The 9,321-nt window shown below is 38.1% G+C and overlaps 1 protein-coding gene across 3 annotated transcripts in view; it reads right to left on the bottom strand.

Annotated features, from left to right (window-relative positions):
* USP6NL (USP6 N-terminal like) overlaps nucleotides 1-9,321 on the bottom strand; it is a 204,359-nt gene that overhangs the window by 53,260 nt on the left and 141,778 nt on the right. For all 3 annotated transcript variants that reach the window (XM_023734370.1, XM_004379692.2, XM_023734371.1), the window contains 2 exons: nucleotides 7,775-7,884; nucleotides 5,342-5,390 (listed from right to left, as the gene is read on the bottom strand). In XM_023734370.1, the coding sequence (XP_023590138.1) occupies nucleotides 5,342-5,390; nucleotides 7,775-7,884 (159 nt within the window). The remainder of the gene's footprint in view (nucleotides 1-5,341; nucleotides 5,391-7,774; nucleotides 7,885-9,321) is intronic.

The following is a 9,321-nucleotide window of genomic DNA, read 5'->3' as shown; positions in this document are numbered from 1 at the left end:
AAGTGATACTCATGAAGAATGTGCCTCTTAGACAAGTAGATATAAGAAACCCAAGGGGTAGCTTCTGTCCAGAGGTTAGAGGGGAAGGCAGAGAGAGTTAGGAGCTGTTTGAATGTTCATGGGGAATTAGGGGGCAGAGGGGAGGAGTGTGCTGTTGCAGAATGGGGTGAGCGGTTGGGGTCTCATACAATGTATGTTAAAAAAAAAAATTCTGTATGGGAGACTAACTTGAAATGTAAACTTCATTTAATTACATCAATAAAAAACAAAAACAACAACAACAACAAAAAAGATTGGTAGTTGAAAAATACGGCCTTGGTGATAGAAATGATGCCAGAGATCACATGACAGAATTTTGCAAGACCAATAACTTCTTCACTGCAAATACCTTTTTTCAACAACATAAACAGCGACTATACATGTGGACCTCACCTGATGGAAAACCCAGGAATCAAAATGACTACATTTGTGGAAAGAGACAATGAAAAAGCTCAATATTATCAGTCAGAACAGGGCCAGGGACCAACTGTGGAACAGACCATCAATTACTCACATGCAAGTTCAAGTTGAAGCTGAAGAAAATTTGAACAAGTCCATGAAAGCCAAAGTATAACCATGAGTACATTCCACCTGATTTTGGAGACCAGCTCAAGAACAAATTTGATGCATTGAACACTAATGACCGAAGAACAGTTGAGTTGTGGGAAGACATCAAGAACATCACACATGAAGAAAGCAAAAGGTTATTAAAAAGACAGGAAAAAGGGAGAATGAAGAAAACAAGATACAAGGGAAAGATTAGTCCAAAGGACTAATGGACCACAACCACCACAGCTTCTGCCAGGCTGAGTCCAGTACAACTAGATGGTACTCAGCTACCACCACTGACTGCTCTGATAGGGATAACAACAGACGGTCCCGGACAGAGCTGGAAAAAAATGTAGAACAAAATTCTAACTCACAAAAAAAAGACCAGACTTACTGGCCTGACAGAGACTAGAGAAACCCTCAGAATATGGCCCCCGGACACCCTTTTAGCTCAGTAATGAAGTCACTCCCGAGGTTCACCCTTCAGCCAAAGATTAGACAGCCCCATAAAACAAAATGAGACTAATGGGGCACAAAAGTCCAGGGACAAGGACTAGAAGGCAGGAGGCAACAGGAAAACAGGTAACAGGGAATCCAAGGTCGAGAGGGGACAGTGTTGACATGTCATGGGGTTGTTAACTATTGTCATAAAACAGTATGTGTACTGTTTAATGAGAAACTATTTGTTCTGTAAACCTTCATCTAAAGTACAATAAAAAAAATGAAATAATTGCTCCTTATATTTGTTCTTTTAAAAAAAAGACAGGCGCCTCCACCAGACTGAGTCCAGTACAGCTAGATGGTGCCCGGCTACCACCACTGACTGCTCTGACTGGGATCACAACAGAGGGTTCTGGACAGAGCTGGAGAAGGATGTAATTTAATGAGAAACTATTTTGATCTGTAATCCTTCATCTAAAGTGAGAATAGCAGCACAATCGGAAGAGCATAGTTGATGTCACTGAACTGTGCATGCAGAAAATTGTGAAATGGTGTATCTTTGGCTATGTATATTTTCACCAAAAAAAAAAAAAAAAAGGTCGAGAAGGGAGAGGGTTGACATATCATGGGGTTGTTAACCAATGTTATAAAACAATATGTGTACTACTGTTTAATAAGACACTATTTGTTCTATAAACCTTCACCTGAAGTACAATTAAAAAAAAAAAAAAAAAAACACAGGAAAAACAGAAAAGGCCAAACTGGATGTCAGAATAGACTCTGAAAATTGCTCTTGAACCTCCAGAAGCTAACGTGACGGGAAGAAACGAAGTAAAAGAGTTGAATGGAAGATTTCAAAGGCAGAGTTTGAGAAGACAAAGTAAAATATTATAATGAAATGTGCAAAGACCTGGAGTTAGAAAACCAAAAGGGAAGAACACACTCGGCATCTGTTCAGTTGAAAGAACTGAAGAAAAAATTCAAGCCTCGAGCTGCAATTTTGCAGGATTCTATGGGCAAAATATTGAATGACGCACGAAGCATCAAAAGTAGATGGATGGAATACACAGAGTCACTGTACCAAAAAGAATTGGTCGATGTTCAACCATTTCAGGAGGTAGCATATGAACCAAAACCAATGGTACTGAAGGAAGAGGTCCAAGCTGCACTGAAGGCACTGGCAAAAAAACAACTCTCCGGGAATTGACAGAATACCAATTGAGATGTTTCAACAAATGGATGCAGCATTGGAAGTGCTCACTCCTCTATGCCAAGAAATTTGGAAGACAGCTACCTGGCCAAGTGACTGGAAGTGCTCCCTATCTGTGCCCACTCCAAAGAAGGGTGACCCAACAGAATGCAGGAATTCTCCAACAATATCATTAATATCACACTCAAGTAAAATTTTGCTGAAGATCATTCAAAAGCCATTGCAGCAATACATCAACAGGGAACTGCCAGAAATTTAAGCCTGATTCAGAACAGGACATGAAACCAGGGATATCATTGCTAATATAAGATGGATCTTGGCTGAAAATAGAGAATTACCAGAAAGATGTTTACCTGTGTTTTATTGACCTTGCGAAGGCATTCCATTGTGTAGATCATAACAAATTATGGATAACATTGCTAAGAATGGTAATTTAAGAACACTTAATTGTACTCATGCGGAACCTGAACATAGACCAAGAGGCAGTTGTTCAAACACAGCAAGAGGATACTGCATGGTTTAAAAACAAGAAAGGCACGAGTTAGGGTTGCATCCTTTCACCATACTTATTCAGTCTATATGCTGAACAAATAATCCGAGAAGCTGGGCTGTATGAAGGAGAATGGGGCATCAGGATTGGTGGAAGACTCATTAACAAACTGTGATGTGCAGATGACACAACCTTGCTTGCTGCAAGTGAAGAGGACTTGAAGCACTTACTGATGAAGATCGAAGACTACAGCCTTCAGTATGGATTACACCTCAACATAAAGAAAACAAAAATCCTCACAACGGGACCAATAAGCAACATTATGACAAACGGAGAAAAGACTGAAGCTGTCAAGGATTTCATTTTACTTGGATCCACAATCAACGCTCACAGAAGCAGCACTTAGGGAATCAGATGACGTATTGCATTGAGCCAATCTGCTACAAAAGACCTCTTTAAAGGGTGCAAAAGCAAAGATGTCACTTTGAGGACTAAGGTGTGCCTGACCCAAGCCATGGTATTTTCAATCGCCTCATATGCATGCAAAAGCTGGACAATGAATAAGGAAGAGCAAGGAATAATCAATGCCTTTGAATTACGGTGTTGGCGAAGAATACTGAATATACCATGGACTGCCAAAAGAACGAAAGAGTCTGTGGTTTTGGAAGAAATACAGCCAAAGTGCTCCTTGGAAGCAAGGATGGTGAGACTTCATCTCATGTACTTTGGACATGTTATCAGGAGGGACCAGTCCCTAGAGAAGGACATCATGCTTGGTAAAGTGGAGGGTCAGTGAAAAAGAGGAAGACCCTCGATCAGATGGACTGACACAGTGGCTGCAACAATGGGCTCAAACATAATGATTGTGAGCAGGTGGTGTTTCATTTTGTTGTGCATAGGGTCGCTATGAGTCGTAACTGACTTGCTGGCACCTAACAGCAATAATTTTAATTTCTTTTTTGTGTATGATTCTCAGTTCAATATTCCTCTTCTCTGTTCAGAAGATGGCAAATTTTTCTCCTCCTACAATGCCCAATTTGATGTTTTTGTCCTCTCTAGATTTCTAGATTCTTGAATAGACACATTTTAGGATGCCCATCCAGCCTATGCCCCCTCTCTGAGAACTGTTCACTACCCCCATAGTCCCTGTTTATGATGTGGCCTTAGGGATTCACGTTTGTGCCATGTGAATAATAGCTGACGAACCAGAGGAGGACACCTGACCCCAGGGGAACTATTAATTGGCTGAGAGTGACTGATCAGATTCTCCTTCTATGAAAGTAAAACAAAGCCACAGATGCAATCAGATGGTGGTATGTACTTGATAGAATGGTCATGTTGAGTCTGTGGACACAATCTTAATCATGTAAAAACTGATAAGCAGGCAAAGAAAGCCAATTCAAAGAGAGAAACAGTGGAATAAACAGTTCACAGAGACAATTAGAGGCACCACATGGTTGCAGATAAGAAAGGATAGCTTTCTTTTCCACTGAAGGCTTTGACTTTCCAGCTCTAGTTCCTATGAGGCCCAACTATTGCTTCATTTCTGTGAGAAGTCCTTTTTAATAAACCCCTTTTTAACTTGCCCTAGTTTTAGAGAATTTCTGTTCCTTCTAACTTAAAGGTTTTAATTATAATAGAAATTATACTTCCCAAGGTTCAAAGGTTGTCCTCCCTGGGCCCCCAGCAACAAGCATTTATTTAACACATACATTATGTTCAACACTGATTAACCTTTCTCCAACTTACCTTCTCCCCCCAGAGTGGTAAATGCCTTAAGAACAGCACGTTCTATTACCAAAGAGTTTCGTTTAGCCTAACCCTGGGAATAACAAGTAAGTGCATGTGTTGCTCTATTTGGACCTTACCTAATGGATAAAACATGATTCTAAAAGACAACCTCCCAAGAGCAATGAAGAGTTATCTAAAGAATCAAGCAAAAATTAATCTAGCCCTTGTAATGTCACAGCACAAATGAGAAGGCAGGTGTTGTTTCCAGTTTTACTAATATACAGAGTTAATCTTTAACTAACTAAAATACTCTCTAGGAACAGAGCCCAATAACACTTTGGACAGGAGTATTCTTGTCTTAGGGCATTTTAAGTGTCTTCTTTTAGAGGGAGAATCAAGTAGGGTGGCGAATAAGATGGAGATGGAAATATTTAAGGGTTCCTTGATCCAAGACTGAGCCAAAGAGGAAGGAGAGAGTGAGAGATGGGGAAAAGAAACTAAGACCCATATTTCCAATACTGTGTGAGAATCATCTCCAACTTCCTGTCCTGGCCCTGCTCATTCTGTTTTATTTGCTTATAAATAAAAATAAACCAACAACACGAAACATAACAAAATAATCTAGAGAGAGAAAAAAGTGAGCTTCACTGGCATATATGGTCATACCTAAGTCTTTCCACTTCCAAATCAGCATTGCTCTAAGATCCTAGGGTTATCATAGGAGCTTTAAAAAAAGAACCACCATAGCGCTAGAAGAGACTGTGGAGATCATCTAGACCTGAGATGAAGAAATGTGGCCCAGAGGACCTTGTGCCAAAACAGTAACTCCAGTTCCTCAGAATACAACTCAAAGAACTGTAGACAAATATGCTCTGACTTACCGTATTATAAATAGAATATGCAGCAAGAACATGGAATAAGGATTGTTGCCTAGAGAAAAAAATATTTACATTAAGCACAAGTTATTTCACATATATTTTAAATTACAAACATTTTTTTAAAATAAACAAGTTGGCTGAAAGTAAATAAATCCAAATAAAAGTACTGCTGTAATAAAGAAATGACTCCAAGCTCAAATTTAAATAATACTCTAAACAGCCTAAATTTGAGACTAGGTAACATTCATTCTAATAGAAAAAAATTATACCAAATTTGTTGCTCTCTCTGGTTGAACTATCTCACCCTAAAATCATCACGACAGAAGCAACTGGCTTAACAGCATGGTGGAACAGCCTTTTGAAGACTTAGTTACACACCGGTTACATGGCAATAACTTGTGGAGCTGGGGCCATATCCTCCAAGATACGGTATATGCTCTAAATCAGTGTCCAATCTATGGTGCTATTTTGCCTATAGTCAGGATTCACGGCTCCAGGAATGAAGAGGTGGAAATGGGAGTGGCACCAGCCACTATTATCTCTAGTAATCCACTAGCAACAGTTTCGCTTTCTGTCCCTGCGATCATGAGCTCTGCTGGTCTAGAAGTCTTAATTCCAAAGGGAGGAATGCTTCCACTAGGAGACACAACAATGATTCCACTGAACTGGAAGTTGAAACTGCCACCTAGGCACTCTGGGCTTTTCATGCTTCTAAATCAACAGGCAAAGAAGGGGGTTACTGTACTGGCTGAAGTGACTGATACTCATTACCAAGGGAAATTTGGTTGCTACTACACAGGAGGTAAGAAAGAGTATACCTGGAATACAGGCTATCTCTTAGTACTACCATGCCCTGTGATTAAAGTCAATGGAAAACTATAATAACCCAATTCAGGCTGGACTACTAATGGCCTACACCCTTCAGGAATGACAGTTTAGGTCACCTCATCAGGCCGAGAGCCACGACCAGCTGAGGTACATGCCGAAGACAAAGGAATATGGAATGATAGTGAAAGAAGACTGTTATAAATACCAGCTATTACCATATGGCCAGTTGCTGAAATAAGGACTGTAATAGTTATTAGTATTTCTTCCTTAGTTTGTTATGAAAATTTGTCCGTATATTAACCAAATATTTTTGTTTTCCTCTCTCTCATTCCCTTATCATCTAACAAAAGATGTATTAATAACATTTGACTTTATATGACTATATTTAACTTACAGGATATCAAAGGAGAAGAATGAACATCACCTAAAGGCTTTGCATCCTCTTGTGGGGAAAGGGTTAGCATATTTTCATTTGTAAGCAGGTTAGTTGTATCATGTTAGGCAGAGGTATGACTCTGTTATTCTTTTTTTTTGTGGTAAATATATATGTAACAAATCATTTGCCATATCAACATTCTTCATATGTACAATTCAGTAACATCAGTTATGTTTATTTGTTATTGCCTTTATTTGAAGATTAAATATGGTTTAAGAAGATATGTATGAGTGCCAAGTTGACAAGGGGTGGATTGTGATGGTCAATTTTATGTGTCAACTTGGCTATAGCACCTACCTATTCAACTGAATGCAAGTCTAGATGTTGCTCTGAAGATATTTTCTAGATATGATTAAAGTCCATAATCAGTTGACTTTAAGTAGGTGAGATTGTCCTAGCTAACCTGGGTAGGCCTAATTCAAGCAGTTAAAAGGCTTTTAGAGCAGAGTTGAGTCTTCCCTGATGAAGAAATTCTGCTTGTGGACTGCAGCTTTGGTTCAAATGTCGAAGAGTTCCAACCTATCCTTCCTGATGACCTGCCTTATGGATTTCAGACTTGCCTAGTCAGCCCCTAAAATACATAAGCCAATTCTTCGCAATAAATCTCTTAATATATATCTCCTACTGGTTCTGTTTTCTGGCTGAACCCTGATTGACACAGAGGTCAGCAAAACTGTGCCTTTCATTCACAAACTGTCATAGCAATGAAATACTCAATGTCAGTCAATGTGTAGTACTAATGCCCTGTTATACTTAGTTTTAAAATAATCATTAATTTCCTATGTTTTTTAGTTTCATTTATGCATGGGGTTAAGTTTCTATGGATGTATTTATCACTGAACAGTTCTCGAGGAGTAACACAATCTCTCATTTCTTTTCTAAGCCTTTTAATAAAATTATCTACCATGTATTTTCAGAATTTCAAGATCATAAAATGATCCTTTTCCAACTGTATACAACTACTATGTCAAAAGGTTAAAGAAATTAAGTCATATTAGATCTTAGGTTTCACACAACATGGACTCAAATAACCTACAAAAGCTTAAACGTTTAGCAGCTAAATCAAAATCATAGTCTATACAAGACATTCTGGACACTCTAAGTTAATAAAGACTTTGATAAAGAGTATTTATAAATTCTATTTGTATTTCATAATATTGAACTTTACTTACTTAACACCATATCTGTCTCTAAACATAATATGGTCCCTAAATGTGCGGTTGACATCAAGGTCAATTTGTCTGATATCAGGTGAACAACCTCGTGCTCTGTGTTTTAATTTCTGAAGAGGAAAAAGAGGGGAAGAAAGTACATTTTTATGGCAATCAGTTATTGAATGTCTATGACAAATAGTAACATAAATCTCATTTTTTTAAAAGAAATCATTTCCATGGTCAAAAATCAAAATATAAGACTGCACACGAGGAAGGTTTCCCTCCACCCACGGCCCCACCTATTTTATTTCATCTTCCTCCCTCCTTCACCACCTCTTCTTCCCTTTCATCCTGTCAATAGTTAGATTTAAAAAAAAATTTTTTTTAATTTTGCAGTTTGTTACCCAGACTATGCAAAAGCTCTTCATAGCTGAGCCATGTAGTCTACTATTTTTTCTTTCCAGCTCAATATTTTTGTTTTCCTTGGAGCTAATCATTACTTTGTTTCTTGATTTGCTTTGTTTTCTACCCACTCGTCACTAATTCAACCCCAAACTCACTTTAAGTTGGAGAAATCACCTTTGGAGATGTTCAAATATAATAAGTATTACACCAGTTTCGTCTTCTTAAAGACATCTTGTCCAGAGCTTTCTGACCTTCTCCAAATGTGGGCTTATTGATCTCCAGGCCTGCTGCGCAAGCTGGTGTTTTGAAATCTCTCTTCACCATCTCTTAGGGTTTCCCTTTGCTTTTCTCTTGTGTTGAGTCCCCTGTATCCTGGATCTTATATCTTCTTCTTTCTTGGTTTATTCCCTTGCTCTAAAGGAGCACATCCTCCAGTAGCTCCTATGAAAGGGTACATGGAAGATAAATTTTTGAAACTTTGAATGTGTGATAAATCTACTCTATATTAACTCTTTGGGTGCTTTAGAATTGTAAGTTGGAAAATATTTTCACTCAAAAGGCACTGTTTCACTGTCTTCTAGCTTCCAGTGTTGTTACTCTAATTCTTGTTTCTTTATATGAAATCTTTTTTTTTATTTCCTTGCTAGGAGTCTGTAGGAGTTTCTTGTTCTCCATGTTCTGAAAATTCACATTTCTGTTCTTGATGTGGATCTATTTTTATCCACAATGTTGGGCACTTGTTGGATCCCTTCTGTCTTAAAAACTCATACTGCTCATCTCTCAGTTCTGAGACTTTTTCTTCAATAATTCCTTTGTTGATTTTCTCATTCCGCTACCCCCATTTCCTCTTTCTGGAACTCTTATTATTACAATGTGGGGTCTCCTGGGCTGTCATCTAATTTTCTATCTCTCTCTTTTTTATCTACATCCTAAGACATTTCTTCAATTTTAATTTGCAAACCCTCCTTGGTTAAGTTTTTCATTTTAATATCATTTTTAATATTCATAAGTTCTTTGTTGTTCTTGAGTGTTTCTTTTTCACAGCATCCTATACTTATTCTATGGATGCAATACCTACTCTTATCTCTCTGAAGATATTGATTTTTTTTTTTTTTACATTTTCTTCTTGCTCTATAGTCTATTTTTACAAGTTGTCTTTT

The sequence above is a fragment of the Trichechus manatus genome, unplaced genomic scaffold, assembly GCF_000243295.1.
Source record: "Trichechus manatus latirostris isolate Lorelei unplaced genomic scaffold, TriManLat1.0 scaffold00067, whole genome shotgun sequence".
Taxonomy (NCBI): domain Eukaryota; kingdom Metazoa; phylum Chordata; class Mammalia; order Sirenia; family Trichechidae; genus Trichechus; species Trichechus manatus.
Note: the sequence above shows the minus strand (reverse complement) of the source record. Positions and strands in the feature narration are given on the sequence as shown.